Raw genomic sequence first — 19,361 nt, 5'->3', positions numbered from 1 at the left:
CAAAGAACTAACTCTTGTTTTACTGATTCTTGTATCTTTCTTTTTGTTTCTATTTTGTTGATTTCAGCCTTGAGTTTAAATATTTCCTACTGTCTTCTTCACTTGGGTGTGTTTGCTTCTATTTGTTATAGAGCTTTCGGATATTCTGTTAAGCTGCTAGTATGAGATCTCTTCAACTTCTTGATGAAGGCACTTGATGCTATAAAATTTCCTCTTAGTACCACTTTCATTGTGTCCCATAAGTTTGGGTATGCTGTACACTCATTTTCATTGAATTCTTGGAAGTCTTATTTCTTTCTTAATCTCTTTGTTGACCCAGTAGTTATTCAATAGAGAAATGTCCAGTTTTCATGAGTTTGTAGGCTTTCTGTTGTTTCTGTTGTTCTTGAAAGCCAGTTTTAATTTGTGGTCATCTGTTAGGATACAGGGGATTATTTAAATTTTCTAATACCTGTTGAGACTTGCTTTGTGACCAAATATGTGGTCAGTTTTACAGAATGTCCCATGAGATGCTGAGAAGAAGGCATATTTTTATGCTTGGGTGAAATGTTCTGTAAATATCTGTTAGGTCCATTTGGTTCATAATGTCTATTAGCTCCCATATTTCTCTGTTCAGTTTTATCTGAATGATATGTCCATTTGTGAGAATGGTGTATTAAAGTTGCCCACTAATATGTATGAATTAACCTTTAGTAATGATTCTTTTACAAATATGGGTGTCCTTGCGTTTGGGACATACTTGTTAAGAATTAAAATGTCATCATGGTCACATTTTCCTTTGATGAATATGAAGTATCCTTACCCCTCTCTTTTAATTAATTTTGGTTTGAAGTATATTTTGTTAGATACTAGATCAGTTTTCTTCTTGGGTCTATATGCTTGGGTAGATCTTTTTCTAGTCCTTTACTCTGAAGTAATGCCTATCTTTGATGTTGTTTTTTTTTTTTTGTATGCAGCAGAAGGATGGATCCTGCTTTCACATCCATTCTGTTATCCTGTCTCTTTTTATTAGTGAATTGAAACTATTGATGTTGAGAGATATTAATGACCAATTGTAGTAGGATTTCAATCCATTTAACCAATGATTTTTGGGGCACAAACTCTAGGGTATGGTCTTGTCTACCTACAACACAGCTTAAAAGCTGAGGGAGAGGTCACATGCTCTCCCTTGTTCTCATACTCTCTTGGGTCATTGGAGCAGAGCAGGCAGCAGAGAGACAGCTTGTGGTTGGTGCTCTTCACCCCTGGGCAGAACAACTGTATGAAAGCAGCTGGATTAACAGCTGTGTCTAATTTGTTCTGTATCAGTGAGTGTTTGTCTCTATCCTATAACTAAATAAATTCTTGAGACCATTTAAAACACTCTTAAGGTTTCATGTAACCACTGGTATGCAGTGTGGGGTTAATTCAAGGACTACCTGAGTCCATTGCCCAATGCAGCCACAAATCATTGTTAAATCATTGTTAATTACTGTTATTTTGGTGGTGGTGATGGTGGCAGTAGTAGTAGTGGTGATGGTGGTGGTGGTGGTGGTGGTGGTGGTGGTGGTGGTGGTGGTGGTGGTAGTGGTGTGTGTGTGTGTGTGTGTGTGTGTGTGTGTGTGTGTGTGTTTCTCTTCTTTTGTTTTGGTGATGTGAGATTATTTATTTCCTGTGTTTTCATGAGCTTAGCTAATATCCTTCATTGGATTTTCCTATTAGCACCAACTGAAGGGCTAGTTTGATGTGGAATGTTCTTCTGCATGCCGTGAATATATGTTGCTTTTATTAGTTGATAAATAAAGCCTCTTTGACCTATAGTAGGGCAGAATATAGCTAGGTTGGAAAGCCAAACTGAACACAGTAAGAAAGAAGGTGGGGTCAGTGGAGACACCAGCAGCCACTGGAGGAATAATATGCCAGAGGCATATATTCTTTAAGAGATAGCTTCCTGGTTCATACTGGCAGCACGAATAGCTCTGACTCTTTGGAGAAGCCCTGCTATGGAGCCCTTAAATGGGTTTTGTGAAAATCATGTTACTAGTTAGTTAATGGTGACATAGACTTTCTGCATCCCTGGAGCAAGAGTAGTGAGCATGGCTCACAGAGGTGATAAATATACCCCTGCCCTGTTCAACAATGTAGAGCCAACAGGAAAAGCCTCAGTGTTAGTTTGAAGCACACCAACTTAGAATTTTAAAAGATCAGAAAAAGAATACATATGCACAGTAAAGACAGACAGATTTTTAAAAGGCCTCTATATGGACAACAGTAAGTTTAATAAATGTGTATGGGCTTAAAACAGAGAGGATAAAATATATACAGAGTCATAGAAAAAATAAGTTAAGGTCATTAAACTGAGGTTCATAAAGGAAAATTGAATTTAAAAAATTATAATGATCCATGAAAAGGTTGAAAATACATAGAGAGTCTAGATAATGTGTATTATTGTGTTTTCTTTGGATTTTTTGACTGTTAATGAGATAACTGCTGAAAAACATTTGATTCTGTAGTATGTTAAGCTTAACCAAAATATATTTTTAAAGGTATCTTGACTTCAAAATTGAGTTTAAGAGTATGTTGTTTTGCTAAAAGTTCTGCTTTTATTTCCACAGAAGATGAGAATCTGTGGATTCCTTACAGGTTAATGTTTGGTTTGATGGAGCAAGAGCCCCTGAAAGGTTTCCATGAACTTTAAAAATACTTCATCCAACAAACAACAGGAAGCAGTTTGGAGAAAACAATGCCCAAATTACCAAAACTTTCTAGATATGTAGAGATATATTTCAGTTAGATAGATAATCTTAAACATTTCAAAAACCTACAGAATATGGCATTTAAAAGGTATAAAGAATTTAGACTTTTCTTGCCAGTGAGAAAAGTCTGCTTCCAACAATACCAGTTACTTCAGTGAGATTAATGGGCATTGAATAAACTCATTATGGTATTTGCCTTCAATGTGACAAAGTTAGGAATTTGGGCAAGAGATTGCCTAGACTGCTTGATGGTATGTACAAAAACTGGATATGAAGAATCCACAGAAAAATGACTTTTGCACTTGCCAAAATAAGGTGAGACCATCCTTCAGGGCTACTGCATCATGAAAGAGTCTGCCAGACACTCTGCAGGACATATAAGAAAATGACTGACAAACTGCCAACATAAGCAAAACAGTTTTGCAGATTTCCTGTTTTGTGGAAAAGTGTGACAGATACTATGGTCTATAGTCTGAAGATGTGTTGCGGGAGCTCCTTCTGCTCCTTCAGCCAATAGCCACTGAGATACCAGCCCATTGGGGCGTGGTCTCTCTTTTTAAAAATGCGGCCACTTCCCTCCGCTTGCTCTCTGGCTTCCGGCTCTGCTTCTGACGACTAGGCTCCCTTCCTGATTGTGCAGAGGGCTGTTGTCTGGGACGGTGATCTGTAAGTTTTTTCCCCTTTAAATAAATAACCATTCTATTAATCATAATTCCAAACTGGTGTGGGATTGTTTGTGATTTACGCCATCAAAGATGGATGCCCAAACATTACAGAACTTTGGATGACTGTCCAATCAGCGAGATATCTCTGTTAATTCTAGAGTTTTGAAGGCTACTTACAATGCACTTGCTGCCTAATTAGGTAATATTATATCCTTCTGGAGTCTTCAATGGAATTGAAGAATAGATAGCTATAAGTATAGTTTTCCTTAGCTATATAAAGGATAAATTAGATATAAAACTTTAGACTCACAAAGATAAAATAGATAATAAAATATTTTCTTTAATTTTGCCAGATACAAATAGAAAAATATTAACTCTCCTTCTTGCTTGATTACTGTTTTGTTATATGTAAATTTATTATGTTAAAATTAAAACCTTCCTTTCTATTTAGACAGTAGAGGGGAGATGATAAGAGATTCTCCTATGTATGTTGTGAATATGTTTTATTACAATCATTAATAAAGAAGCTGCTTTGATCTATGGTAGGGCAGAATATAGCAAGGTGGGAAATCCAAGAAGAGATAGAGGAGGAAAGAAGGCAGAGTCAGGGAGATGCCATATAGCTGCCAAAGGAGAAAGGTGCCACAAACTTACTGGTAAGCCACAGCCTCATGGCAATATACAGATTAATAGAAATGGTGAATTTAAGATGTAAGAGTGAGTTAGAAATATGCATAAGCCATTGACCAAACAGTGTTGTAATTAATAAAGTTTTTGCATGATTATTTGGGTCAGGGTGGCCAGGAAACAAAAGTGTATTTTCTGTTTACACTTGTGATTTGTTGCAGAAATGGAATATTCAAGTTAACATTTCTCCAATATAAGAAAAAACCTGTAAACTAACATGTGTTTCTGGGAAATACATTCAAAGGTATTATGAAGAACACTGACTAACCATTCAGATTGTACATGAACAGGGCACAGCAGCTGCTGATCTTTCAAAAATACCAACAGTCCTACCTTTAAAATGGCTAATGGACAACCCTGTATGGGTTGAGCAATGGCCTTTAATATTAGAGAAATTACAGGCATTAGAAGAGGTTGGTACAGGAGAAGCTAAATGTTCATCATACTGAAGAAACAAGTAGCCCTTGGAATTCTTCTATATTTGTTATTAAAAAGAAATCTGGGAAATGGGGAATGGTAACATCTAATAGCTATTAATAAGGTGATTTAGCCAATGGGTTCTCTACAGCCCAGAATTCCTTTGCCTTCTTTATTACCTAGAGGATGACCTCTTAGAGATATTGATTTAAAGGACTGTTTCTTCACTATACCTTTACAAAAAAAGTAAAGAGAAATATTTGCCTTCATGATGTCTATTTATAATTCTCAGCCTGTTCAGAGATAGCAATGGAAGATTCTCCCATAGGGAATATTAAATAGTCTCACCTTCTGCCAATATTTTGTATGTCAGTCATTACAAATAATAGGTGATTTCCTCAGCCTATAGTTTACCATTATATGGATATCTTACTAGCTGATTAAAATGTATATACCTTAGAGAAAAATGTTTGAAGAAGTAAAGAAAGTTTTTGCCTTGCTGGGTATTGTAAATTGCTCTTAAAAATACAAAGAAGAGATTCTATTAATTATTAAGAATATAAAATGATTCTATAAAAAAAATCTGACCCCAAAAGGTTTAATTAGGAGAGATCAATTGCAGACTCCTAACAACTTTTAAATATTTCTGGGAGACATGACCCATCTATTGCAAACTATTAGAGTAACAAATCTAGAACTTATTAATTTGTTTCAAAATTTTAAAGGCAACAGGGACTTAAATAGTTCCAGAGAATTATCAGCTAAGAGATAGAATTGGTTTTGTAGAGAAGAAATTACAGGATTCACATGTAAATCATTTGGAACCAGAACTTAATTTCATTCTGGTTATTTTACCCTCCATGAATTCCCCCATAACAGTTTTAATACAGAGGGAAGATGTTATCTTAAAATGCATATTTTAAAAATCTTAATATTTTTACAACATAAACTGATTAAAAAATTAAAAGCTTATATGGAAAAAAATTCTGAGTTGATTCAAAAAAGAAAATTGAAACTTCATCAATTACCAGAAACAGATCCAGCAAAAATGTAGTACCTCTTACTAATGATAAAATTGACTCATTATGGGCAGAAAATGAACCTTGTCTAAGAGTTTGAAGTAATTTTTGAGGGAGATATTAACAACAAATATCCCAAAAGCAAAATAATTCAATTTATAAAGAGATCTTGCTGATCATTCCTCCTATTGTACAGGAAACACTAATATCTGGAGCCCCTACATTTTAAATTGATGCAAACAAATCAGGAAAGGCATGTTATAAATCAGGAAAATTGAGTGTGTGTCTCAAAGCCCTTATGATTCTGTCAAAAAAGTCTGAATTATATACTATTCTTATGGTACTATTAGATTTTCCATAGCTACTTATTCTCAATATGCAGAAAGAGATATTCTATATATTGAAACTGCTTAATTAGTCCAAGTTATACAAAATCGGCTTTCTTATTTATTCAATTACAAAAATAATCATAAATAGAAATCATCTCTTTTATATAGCCCATAATAGATCCCGTATGATTCTGCTAGGTCCTCTCGCACAAGGTCATGAGGAAATTGATCAGCTGTTGATTGGAAATGTACCGGAGGCCTCAGAATGTCACAAAAACATCATATCAATAGCAAAGGCTTGAAAAAAGATTTTCACATCACTTGGCAACAAGCCAGAGAAATTGTAATAAAATTTCCTACTTCTTTTTTATGCAACTAAATTACACTATCAACAGGATATAACCCAAAAGATAGTCAAAGAAAAGAAATATGGCAGGTGGATGTGTTCCATTTTATAGAATTTAGAAAAATATGACATACACCATACCATAGACACATATTCAGGATTTCAATGGGCAATTGCTTTGAGTTCTGAAAAGACTGATTTTATAATCACACATTTTCTAGAGGTTATAGCCATCATGGGTATACCTGCAAAAATAAAGACGGACAATGCTCCAGCATGTGCATTTAATAAAATAAACCTTTTTTTAGTATTATAATATAAATCACATTACATACATACTACACAATCCTACAGGTCAGGCAGTTATGTAAAGGTCAAATTGAACTCTAAAAGATATGCTCCAGTCTGTGATGGAGTTGAAGACTAGATAGTGATAATTGTAGTTTTTCCTTGTTAACAAATTCAGAAAAGAAACTCACAAAGTAGTATAAAGTTTATAGGGTTGACAGACATCAAAAGATTGTTTTGGGTTGTTAATACAAGATTGAAAGTGTAACACTTTGTACTTACTGCCTGTATATATCTGTATATAGTTATTGTGCTTATTATATATAGTTTTTCTATGTTAGTTATAAAGCCTTTTCTTTTTATTTTAGACAAAAAGGAGGAAATGTGATATTTTATTTCAGTTCTGAAACATAAAGCTTGCTTGGAGATCAGAGGGTGGAGCTAGTCACTAGTTAACCATAGAGGTCTGAAGGATTATACAGACAGACAAGAAGTGACAAAGCCGGATGCAGAGAGAAAGTGATAAGGCAGGATGGAGACAGGAACGGAGTTCTTCCTGGTGTGAGTTGGAGAGGTAAGAGGTGACTCAACTAGCCCCATACTTCTCTGATCGTTCAGTATTTACTCCAATATCTGACTCTAAATTTTTATTACTAAGATTTATTAGGATCTCATATCACTAGTTTTATTTTTAATTTGACTTTGTCATGGAATATCTTGTTTCTATCTATATCTATATCTATATCTATGTCTATATCCATATCTTGCTGGGTATAATAGTTTGGGCTGGTATCTGTGGCCCCTTAGAGTCTGCAAGACATGCCCTGGGCCCTTCTTACTTTTAGAATCTTCACTAAGAAGTTTGGTATAATTCAAATAGGTTTGCCTTTATATGTTCCTTAGCCTTTTTCCTTTGTAGCTTTTAATAGTCTTCTTTTGTTCTATATGTTTAGTGTGCTGGTTAACATGTAGTGAGGGGACTTTCTTTTCTGATCCACTCTACTTGATGTTCCATAAGCCTCTTGTACCTTTATAAGCATGTTCTTCTTTAGGTTAGGAAAATTTTTTCTTGATTTTATTAAAAATATTTTTCTGGGTCTTTGAGATAGGACTCTTTTCTTCTCTCTGTCCATATTATTCTCAGGTTTTGTCTATTCATAGTATGCTAGATTTTCTGGATGTTTTGTGTCAGAAAGCTTATAGTTTAACATTTTCTTTGATATATATATATATATATATATATATATATATATATATATGAATGATGTGGAATTTCCCTCTGTATGCTGTGAATATGTTTTATTACCATTAGTTAATAAAGAAGCTGTTTTGGCCTATGGTAGGACAGAATAGAGATAGGTAAGAAAACTAAACTGAATGTTGGAAGAAAGAAGGTAGAATCAGAGAGAAGCCATGTAGCTGTGGAAGAAGAAGGACACGAGAACCTTACTGGTAAGCCACAGCCTCATGGCTATACACAATTTAATAGAAATGGGTTAATTTAAGATATAAGAGCTAGCCAGGAATATGCCTAAGCTGTTGGTCAAGAAGTGTAGTAATTAATATAGTGTCTGTATGATTATTCACATCTGGCTGGCCAGAAAATAAAAGCCCAATCTCCATCTACAGATATATCTATTTCTTCTATCATGTGTTCAACACTGAGGTCCACTCTTCCATCTCTTGTATTCTGTTGGTGATGCTTGGACCTATAGTTCCTGTTTTCTTACCTAGATTTTCCGTTTCCAGAATACCCTCAATTTGTGCTTCTTTATTGCTTCTATTTCCATTTTCAGATCTTGAACACTTTTATTCATTTTCTTCACCTGTTTTCTTATTTTTTTTCTTATAGGTTCTTATACATTTCCTCTAATTGTTTGCTTGTGTTTTCCTAGATTTCATTAAGGGATTTATTTATTTCTTCTTTACGAACCTCTATCGCCTTCATAAATATGGTTTGAGGTCATTTTCCTAGGCTTCAGTTGTATTGGAATATGTGGGGCTTGTTGTAGTAGGATAGTTGGACTCTGGTAGTAACATATTGCCCTGGCTGTTGTTGTTCTGTTAGGGGTTATTATAGGTCTAGGTGCTGATTTCTGAGTTAGTCTTCTTTGGATAGGTGTTTTCTTCCTAGGCTTCTATTTCCTCTTTGGTCTTCTTGTTTTGTAGCCTGGATTTCTGTTGTCCAAGGAATGACTTCTAGTCTAGCAGTGAGTCTCTGTCCAAATTTATGGCTGGACTTCAGGAGGTCCAGAAGTGGTCTCTGCCCAAGTTGGAGAATAGAGTTCTGGTGACTTGCATCACCTCTAGTTCAGAAGTGAGTCTCTGTCTAAGTTTTCTTATGTGATTTTCTGACTGGCATGACCTGCACCTATTCTTCAGACTAGTATGACCTGCAGTTGTTGTGATATATGTTGCACCTGAATAGCAGATATGAGCCTGAAGTGAACATAGGGGCACAATAAGAGGCATTGGCAGTGAACAGGTAGGATGGCAACAGGTTGGTTCTTTAGGATCCAAATCAAGTGTGTGAGAAGTTTCCAAGGGCAGGTTGGTTTCAGGTACTTTACCCTGAGCAGCATATATCCACCTGTGTCCCAGTATTCTTTAATGACCTCATTGCCCACCATAGAATTAAACTTGTCAAAAATGGAAATGGACTATATAGAACCCAAGTGAGTTAGAGTCTACTTAAGTGGAAGATTTACTTTAATTATGAATCAATCCTAACTAACAAATTTGGACAGGAAGTCAAGAAGTTGTTGTTGTACTGACCTATAAATATTACTTTTTCTGAATTGTACACACACACACACACACACACACACACACACATTTTCACATAAATTCTGTCAGGTGACTTCTTTGCTATGCTTCCAAAAACTACATCATTTTTTTTTCTTTATAAAGGACTTTTCTCTCTTTAGATGCTTTGGCTGTTACCCTTCCTTGTTCCTATGCCATTGTTTGTTCATACAAACAACACTAATGAGCAGGAATGTGTATGACAAAAAAATTCATCTTCTCTAAGGTCAACTGTACCACATCACAGTTGAATCCTACCTGTCACTCGATGACAATATGAAATAATAAGGCTTTCTGTCTCTTTCAGCTTTTCCATCAAGGTTCTTGTCAACCTATTTTCAGTCAGAAATTTACAGTATTTCTTGTGAAGATTTCTTTGCATAAATATTTTGTTTCTTAATTTTGTGCCACATTTCTCCCTTGCTTTTGAAAACCCTGTTACTCAAACTGAAAATCTCACCCTGTCTTGGCACGTTAAAACAACAAACAGATGTTGTACGCATCACTGCTGGCTTTCTGTTTCCATAGGAAGAAGTTGGCTGAGAGAATCTATGCTGATCAGTCCTCAATGCCAGTACCATCAGGGCCATCCTTGGAATGCCCCTTCCTGTCCATAACCTCATTGTACACCAGCTACTGTGAGCATACAAAGTCGTTTCATGCCACGCTACACTTACACATAACCTTAGTACAACTGTTCAACAATCATTTTGTTATTTGTTAGTATAAGAGACTAAAATTATTGCCACTGCATTTTTTAAAACATTTTCTGTTCAATTTTCTTGTTTTTGATTAAAATGTGAACTTTCTGAAAAATGTGAACTTTTCCCTGAAAAAAAATATTCTGGATTCAAAACTTCTCCAAATCTGACTTTCGGATAGCTTGGCAATATCATTTATAATGCAGATTATGTTTAAGAACATATATAGTTATAATAAAGGCTTTCAATTTGAAAATATGTGTAAAGAGCAACTAAGCATCTATATAAGAATATATTCAATTTTTCAGATATTTTTACTTCAGCCACTAAACTTCCTCAAGAGTACATAGATTACATGGATTATTTTACATTACTAACTTATGTTAGTTCATCTCACTTACCTAACACTTAAGCAGTGCAAGATGGCTATAAAATTGTCCTTTTTCAAATACCCAGTTCTTGGTCAACCGGATGCAAATGCATACACAAAAGCCACAAGATTATCTTTAAGCATAGTTTAAAATGGCATTCTCCTTTGTTACTTTAGTGTAATTCTTCCCAGTAACCAACACTGAACAAAAGAATGAATTACAAAATGATTAGATGAAAATAATGATCTAGGTATCAACATTTTATTAATAATGGTAAGTTCCATAAAGTTTTGTATACCTACCACAAACAAAACATTTCAAAAAACATTTACTATAGGTTTACTTTCATCTTTGTTTTGAATGATCTAATACAACAGATCAATATTTTAATACTTAATGATACCATGTTTTTCAAAATAAAAATGGTATTTCTGTCTTACTGTCAACTCAGAGACTTCAGCTTAATAGGAATTAGTCTTGACCTCCACGGGAAAGGTCCCAGCACATTAACCCAGAGCAGTCCTCTCCTGCCGAAATATAGCCAGAAAGCCATCGGTTTTGTCGGGTTCGTTCATATTGCTCTGTTCTGTCTCTCTCTGTTGTAGCCATTACCAGCATTCTATGTTCAGTCAACACCATTCTTAGATACAAATACAAGGGAAGATTTTTTTGAAGTGCTAACCATCCCAGAGTTTTCCTATGCATGGACATATGGAAACTTCAACCCTTGGAAAATTAATGTTTCTTAGCTAAGGCCAAGAATCTTGGAAGAAAGAAGTTGAGTGCCTTCTTTGAACTTCCAAAAGATGAGCTGTAATCTGTTTATATCATCAGAAGTGACTCACAATTTCTGTATTTAATCATTGAAGAGTTTAAGATGCTAGTGAGGGCTGCAACAGTGTACGACAGGACAAAGCAAACGTAAGTGATACTGAAAGAGAGAATGCGGTTCTGACAGTATTTTAGATAGAGCTTCTTAACAAGGGAGAATGTACATATATTAATGTGCTTTGGAAGTTTGTAGATTTGAATCTTAAACCCAACAGAGTAACCTGATTCTAAAGAAAGTGAAGTGGTGCTATCTTATTGTCATAGAACGTGAAAGGAGTCCTTAGACAGAAGGACATCCAGAATAATACAGACAATGGAGCCTCTTGGAAATACAGAAGTGGACCTTCTCCGCAGCATCTGCTTTTCAATAACTCCCCAAGGAGAGCTATTGAAGTTTAAACATTAAAGTTTAAGAAGCACAGTAACTGGAGGTTTCTCTCTTGCCTGCCAGTTCCTGAAGTGCACACTGAGGCTTAATGTTAATTAAAAACTGTTTGCCAATTTAGCTCAGACTTCTTATTAACTCGCTCTTACTACTAAAGTAACCCATTTCTAATAGTCTATACTTTACCAGAGGCTCGTTGCATGTTACCTCACACCTTGTTTCTCTAATGGCTGCTGGCGTCTCTCTGACTCTGACTTCTTTTTCCTGCTCTCTCTCAGCTTGCATTTCCCACTAACTGTTTTAGCATGAATAATAAAAACCCAGAGACAGATATTGGGGTTCAACCTGAATATCAGAAAAGCAAAGCAACCAGCCACTAGAGCGACCTTTTACCTCTACCAAATCTTCAGAACGAAGGGGCAAGATCCTGTCTCCATGAATCCTCAGACTCCACACTCCACTGAGTTCCTGTCTCTTCCCCTTTACATTCCTATCTGCCGAGCCATATCGCTCCTGTCTCCACCTCCCTAGTGCTGGGATTAAACGTGTGTGATCCCAAATGCCAGGAGCACTATTCTTTTTTTTTTTTTTTTTTTTTTTTTTTTGCCACAGCAACGTTTATTGAGAATGGGGAGGGGATCAGTCCTTCTTGGCCGCCGCCTTCCTCATGGCCGCCAGCACGTTGCTCAGCTCCTCCTGCTTCCTCTTGGCGAGTATGTGCATGCCCACCCGCTTCTTGATGAACTTGAGCGCGCGCTTGTCCTTGGACACCATGAGCAGCTCCATGGCCCGCTGCTCATAGGGCGAGAAGCCGCACACCTCCGGGATCATGTCCCGCACGAACTTGGTGTGCTTTGTGAGGCGTCCGCGCCACCAGCTGTGCCTCGGCTGACTTAAGTTCTTCGTCACCTTGTGGCCCTTGTTGAAGCCCATGGCCATGGGGTAGCGCAGGGCCATGGCTGCTGCTCTCCGATGGCAGCCGCGACAGGAAGCCAGGATCACTAATCTTTTAGACTGATTCAAGCACGAACAATCCTGCATCCTGTAATTAAAGGTGTGTGCTACCATTCCCTGGCCTGCGGGGCTGAGTAATATGACTGACTTCTTTGCCCTCTGATCTTCAGGCAAGCTTTATGTATTAAAACACAAACAATATGCCACTATAAATTGTATTCTGCCGGCCATGTGCCAAAGCAGCTTCTTTATTAACCAATGGTAATAAAACCTATTCACAACATCCTGAAGGGCATCCCACATCAAAGCACTTCTCCCAAGCCTTATATCGTCTCTCTTCCCCTACACTTTTCCTTGGCAACTGTCTTAGTGTATCTTTTCCTGATGCCTCATCCCTTTTTCAACTCTGCAAAGGTTTCAGAGTTCTGTTGTGACTATGACCAGTCTGTGAACAGGAAGAATATCAGTGGTGGGTGAACTTTGTCTTCCAGGTCATTCCCATTCCAGTCCTTAGCTCTAAGAATACTACACAGAAGTGGAGGAAATCTGTTGCCAAGAAACCAGGTCAAACCCATTACAGTCAAGCTTAATTAATTCATGCTAACTCATATACAAAATATTGTCTACTGGCTTGAAAAAATAAAACTAGACACATATCCAAAATTAGGATTTGACAAATATTAATAGATATAGTTTTTAAATGATACAAAGTAGCAAAGCCTAAAATGTTTAATGAACCACAACGCTCCATTGGCTAAATTTAGTAACTGGATTTATCTGTTAGTGTATGTGTGTGCGTATGTCTGCGTGTGTGTGTTGCTGGAGACTGAATCCAGAACCATGCACAGGCTCAGCAAGAACTCTACCACTAAGCTGTGTCTCTGTCCTCTTTTGTTCATTTTTACTTTGAGGCAGGATCTAACAAAGCTGTCCTTTCTGGCTTTGGTGTTGAAATCATTGTGTTTCAAACTCCCTAAGTGACTGGGATTGCTGGAGTTTCTCTGTCAATCAAAGAAGATCTAATCTTCATATTTTGTCTCTTCTCATCACCCACAGAAAATTTTCCTGGTCACTTACACTCCAGTTCTAAAATTGTCTTTAATGTGCTGATTTTGGAGCAAATATTCATGAAATCTTAACATTTTTTTCCTTCTCAATGTCTATATATTCCATCTTTTGTATTGCCACTTCTATTCTCTGAGTGACATCTGTATCAACACTGACCTTGAGGAGCACAGAAAACACCAGACTAAATTTCATAAATTTCCTATTCCTTTATACTAGCTGATTTTACCCACACTTCTAGAGGATCTACACTGTCTCCATAGTAAGTTTTGTTACTTTTTGTTTTTGTTTTTTGAGACGGGTTTTTCTGTAGCTTTGGAACCTACCCTGGAATTCACTCTGTAGACTAGCCTGGCCTTGAACTCACAGAGATCTGCCTGCCTCTACCTACTGAGTACTGGGATTAGAGGCATGCACCAACTGCCCCTCAAGTTTTGTTACTCTTAACTGCTTAATATTTACACATCCTAGCTAGGCAGTGGTGGTGCATGCCTTTAACCCGAACACTAGGAAGGCAGAGGCAGGTGGCTCTCTGTAAGTTTGAAGCCAGCCTGGTCTACTACAAAGTGAGTTCTAGGACAGCCAGATCTGTTACACAGAGAAACCCTTTCTCAGAAAGAAAGGTATGCACGCTAATAGCTTTGTACTATCTTAGCATTGTGTCTCACTGTTGGGGGCATTATGATGTCCCTAGCAGTGACACCATGAAAAGAGGTTGTGCTGGCTATTCTGGCTTGTCAGCTTGACTATATCTGAAATTAACCAAAACCCAAAACTGAGGGCACACCTGTGAGAGATTGGAGAAATGGCTCAGAGGGTAAGACCATTGCCTGCTCTTCCAAATGTCCTGAGTTCAATTCCCAGCAACCACAAGGTGGCTCACAACCATCTGCAGGAATACACACAGACAGAATATTGTATACATAATAAATAAATAAATAAATAAATAAATAAATAAATAAATAAATAATAAAGTGGAAGTTCTACTTCTACTGTGGGTTTTTGACACATCTTTAATCCAGATCTTTTTTGAACTGGGAAACTTATTGCTAATCTGGCCTATGCCTTCTGCTGGAAGCCTATATAAGAACATGGAAGAAGGAAGCTTTTACTCTTTGCCTGTTTTATTTGGTTTTTCTAACAGCCCATTCTTTCACTGGAATTAGAGCCTACTTTTTGTGGTTCCAGAATATACTGAGGACCAGCTAAAACAACCAGCCTTGTGGACTGAGCATCTGCTGGATTCTTAGGCTTTTCATTCAGAGTCAGCCATTGTTGCATTAACAGAAACACAGTTTATGATTCATCCCAATAAACTCCCTTTCTATACAGAGAGATATTCATTCTACAAATTCTGTTGCTCTAGAGAATTCTGAGTAGTACAGTAGCTAAGAGCAAAGTTTTCTCCGGTGCATGTCTGAGAGTATATGGCACTGTGGGAGAACTTCCCAGCTTCTGTCTATTGTGTGTCCCGCTAAATACATGTCTTTCGGCACCCCTTTGTTCATACGTGTTTTTCTGGGCTAGCTGTTTGGATTTTCAATCACTCTGGCCTCTGCTGTTTTCCTAGCTGTCTCATTTCTGTCCTGTGTGATGACGGCCATCTACCTTCAATACTCAATACCAAGAAGCTTCATCCTGAAAGGATACATTTGAATCCGTTATTAAGGATGAAAGGGTATGAAAAAGTCTTGTCTCCTGTCTTCCCTATTTATCTAACCAACCAAGATCCGGAACAGACCCGCCGCTTCCCCCTTTATAATTCCAACATGCCTCCCTTCTTCTTAGAAAGAACAGATCACAGGCACCCACACAAGGAAAACATTCCATATTCTTCAGAAGACTTAGAGTATCTCATCACTTTAGCAACCATGTATCCTTCCTTTCTCCAGCTATATGCACTTTGTAACCTTTGAATCTGTCTTTTGTTTCTTTTAGGATTCCTGTGGGTTTATATCTGTGATGATGGAAGTTACAAAATAATCCCACACTAGTTCAGAATTCTGTATAATAAAGGGTTATTTGCTTAGGGGTAGATTTATGTATCACAGTCCTCTGCACAGACAGGGAACAGGAACTGAATCCAGCAGCCAGAAGCAAGAGAGAGTGAGCACACACCTTACAGTTGCATTTATAATATAAGAGACCATCCCCAAGTGGAGAGTGAACACACTTTAAAGTTGCATGTATAGTATAAAAGACCATGCCCAAGTGGGCTGGTATCTTAAAGGCTATTGGCTGAAAGAGCTCCCACAACACACCCCCACTTTTGTTTAAATAAGAGAGTTCCGAACCCAATACAAACTATGTACACTAAAAACAGATATAAAGTATACAGTTAGAATTACAGCCAGCATAAACAATATTAAGCAAAAAGTGACAAATGTTTCAATAATTATCCCATCCTAAGTCTTATTATAAATAACTTGGCCAAGTCATGAGAGGAAAATAACTACAACTATCTAGTCTTCAACCCCATTGAAGACCCAAGAAGTGAAATAATGTATCTAAAGAAACTAATTAGTCTGACTAAAAGTATAACAAACATGAATGACTATTGACCTATAATACTTAGTACCTATATAACTTAGAGATTAAGACTTCATATCAGAATATTAAATAATATATAAACAACTGTGCAGTAAAAGAGGACAATGACTTAAAATGTAAACAATGTATAAATATCTTAATCAGAAGTAGAAATATATAATGCAATTTGATAAATATATCCTAAAATTGTATCGATATACAAAAAGTATTAAGCAGAGGTAGAAACATGCATGCATGCAATCTGAAAAAATAACTTTGCATAGGTGTACAAATATTATAAACAGAAATAGGAACATTTTCAATATAACAAATATAATTTAAACTTGTATCAACATACAAAAAACTATACCAATGTAAATTATCCATAAATAATAGCTCACAAGTATTCATTATTATTATTATTAGTATAAGTTCACACTAATGTAATGTAAATTATCCATAAATAATAGCTCACAAGTATTCACTCTATGATTCATTATTATTATTATTAGTGTAAGTTCACACTAATGTAATATAAATTATCCATAAATAATAGCTCACAAGTATTCACTCTATTACTCGTTGTTATTATTATTATTATTAGTGTAAATTCACACGAATCTACCTATTATCCCATTCAATTTTCCCTCTGTTTTGAGATCTCTTAGCCTATATAATTTCTACCCCAAACCCCAACCCTATACAAGTAATAATCCACCCCTAAATGGTGTCCTTAACCATGAGGACAAACTTTTTTGGGAGAGGGGATGCCGTCTTCTAGAATTGCTATAGTCATTGAAATGTTTGAAGAATGTCTTTCCATCTGAAATACATCTTTGTACATCTAGAAAATCTAACTAACATGACTACAAACTTGACGATTATAAATGATTATCTATTATCCTATTTTTCTTAATTATGTATTACAATTATAAATGAGCTGCACAAACACAATACCTTAATAAATAACAGAAATATATATATATATGTATATATAAAACAACATTGATCTTAAATTTGTGTCAATAGAGCAAGATCCATACCAATGCATATCTCTATAGCATATTTCCCTTTAAATGAAAACAAACATTTATAGACAATATTTGGGAATATAGGTGTATTTCTCTTCAAACTGCTTCCTGCTTTTTGTTGGGTGAAGTATTTCGGGGGCTGTTCATGGAAACCTTTCAGAAGGATTTGGTGCATGAAACCACATTAGTCTGGAGGAAATCCACAGGTTCTCATCTTCTGTGAAAACAAAAGAACCTCTTTTCCAAAGCAACATATCTTTAGGCCCAAATTTTGAAATCATGATACTTTTAAAATATATATATATATATATATATATATATATATATATATATATATATATTCTGGTTTAGCTTAGCAGCTCATACAATGAAATATCTCTCTGTACTTAGCTCCTTCACAGTTAAAAAATAAAAAATAAAACACAATAATATACATAATCCAGACTCTCTGTGAATATTCCATCTTTATGTGTTACCAGCCTTTTTACTTAATTTCCACATTTTTCTGACAAAAGGCCTGCCAGAAACAACTGAAAGGGGGATTTAGTTGGGCTCAAAGTTCCAAACTGCAGTCAGTCATGTGGGGAATAATAGTTGGTCATTGTGTGCACATCAAGAAGCAGAGGTGGTTCTCTTTCCCATTTACAAAACTGGCTCAGAGGCATGCTGCTTAGTGAGAAAATGGGACATAGAAGGCTCCTCTCACCTGGAGAACACCACATACCATCTGAGTGAGGGCAAGGGCTATGCCTGGAGCTGTGCCTCTGTGCCTACCAGGCTTGACCCCAGGCCCAGCTTTCTTCTCAAATCCAACCATTCCCACCTATCTGTTACCACTCTACTCCATCCAGTTCTCCATGTTTTCCTCTTCTCTGGTCACTCCCACTCCCACATCCTCTCATGTACCCTCTTCCTCAGGCTCTCCTACCACCTTGCTCTCAGGTTCAGGCTCTCAACTCATTGTGGGTGGTTCTTCTTCTAGGAAAGAGGGAGGAGGACCCGAGTTGCACAGTAGCTGTCTGGATGGGCTTAGGAGCCTGTTGGAGGGACGTCCTTACCCCTGTCCTGGGGCTTTGATACCTTTCCAATGGAATTCTTACCCCTTCCTTGTCGCCCAATCAGGAGATCAGATAATGGAAGAACACCTGGCTGTCATGTCTGAGAAACTTAGACAAGAGCTTCCTAGCCACAACTATACTCTATAATCAATAAATGTGGACATCACCAATGAGATCCTGAACATTAGTACCAAGGGCTGAACACAGTACATTATGCCCCTGGTCCTTTGTAGCTTCCTATGATGACACTCTATATTCCTTGGATGTGGAAGTCACCAGTGAGATCCTGAATATTCCATACAAAGGACTGGGAGTGGTACACTGTGTTCCTGGTCCTTTGCAGCTTTCTGGCTTGGAACTACTTGCACAGTTATGGTTGAAGAGTTTACAGTTGACCTGTTACCCTGAGGACTGGACCCTGCCATCCTGCTTGCATCTAGTAGATCTGCCCATACATATCTTCTTCCTGCATTTCTACAGGTATAATAAAGAGGAGCTTCACTGGATTTTTGATGCCTATTCCACCTTCTACCTGAATTTCTATGGCCTCATTAGTCACCATCACCTATGGTAATGCCTTCATTCCCACCTTCAATGCCTGTGAATAACTGATAGCGAGAGCCCTGGTGGCCCTGGATCTGTCAGAACCTGAGTCCGTCTTACATGTGTGCTCCAACACCTGATCCAAACCTGGGTGAGAAGAGCAATGAAGACTTGTCTATACACAAGAGAAGGCAAAGGTGGACAAGAAAGTCCAGAGCTGACCAACTCCCTCCACTCTCCTTCCTTCTTCCCAGCTCATGCTGTATTAAGCTGCTCTGTAATTTAATATGTAAGTTATAAAGACAGAAGAGGAGGAAGAAGAATAGAAGAAAGGGAAAGGGGAAGAAGAAAAAGAAGGAGGAGGAAGAGGAAAAGGAGGAGTAGGAGTAGGAAGCAATGACAGGACCCATCCAAGTCCTGGAATGGGGATCCTCACATTTAGGATATGTCTTTCCACTTTAGTTAACCTTATGACAACTACCAGCAGACATTCCTTGACATTTGTTTACGGGGTAATTTGAGATTCTGACAAGTTCACAGTCATTACAACTCATAACCTGTTCTCAGGCAAAATAGCCTGGGTTGGATCCCCAGGCTCCTCA

General features: G+C 37.1%; 1 protein-coding gene and 1 pseudogene across 1 annotated transcript; one reads left to right on the top strand and one right to left on the bottom strand.

Annotated features, from left to right (window-relative positions):
- Window positions 1–12,218: 12,218 nt before the first annotated feature.
- On the bottom strand, window positions 12,219–12,536 carry LOC119826862 (60S ribosomal protein L36-like). The gene has a single exon (XM_038348376.1). It carries the CDS (start codon window positions 12,534–12,536, stop codon window positions 12,219–12,221), a length of 318 nt encoding a protein of 105 aa, XP_038204304.1.
- A 381-nt stretch (window positions 12,537–12,917) lies between these two features.
- LOC119826026 lies at window positions 12,918–18,899 on the top strand (annotated as a pseudogene).
- Window positions 18,900–19,361: the final 462 nt, after the last annotated feature.

The sequence above is a fragment of the Arvicola amphibius genome, chromosome 11 (genome assembly GCF_903992535.2).
Source record: "Arvicola amphibius chromosome 11, mArvAmp1.2, whole genome shotgun sequence".
NCBI classification, from domain to species: domain Eukaryota; kingdom Metazoa; phylum Chordata; class Mammalia; order Rodentia; family Cricetidae; genus Arvicola; species Arvicola amphibius.
This window is presented reverse-complemented; position numbering and strand designations above follow the sequence as displayed.

Bases quoted from the DNA above. Each gene is read 5' to 3' on its own strand.
- LOC119826862 (XM_038348376.1), bottom strand. From the start codon at position 12,536: ATGGCCCTGCGCTACCCCATGGCCATGGGCTTCAACAAGGGCCACAAG.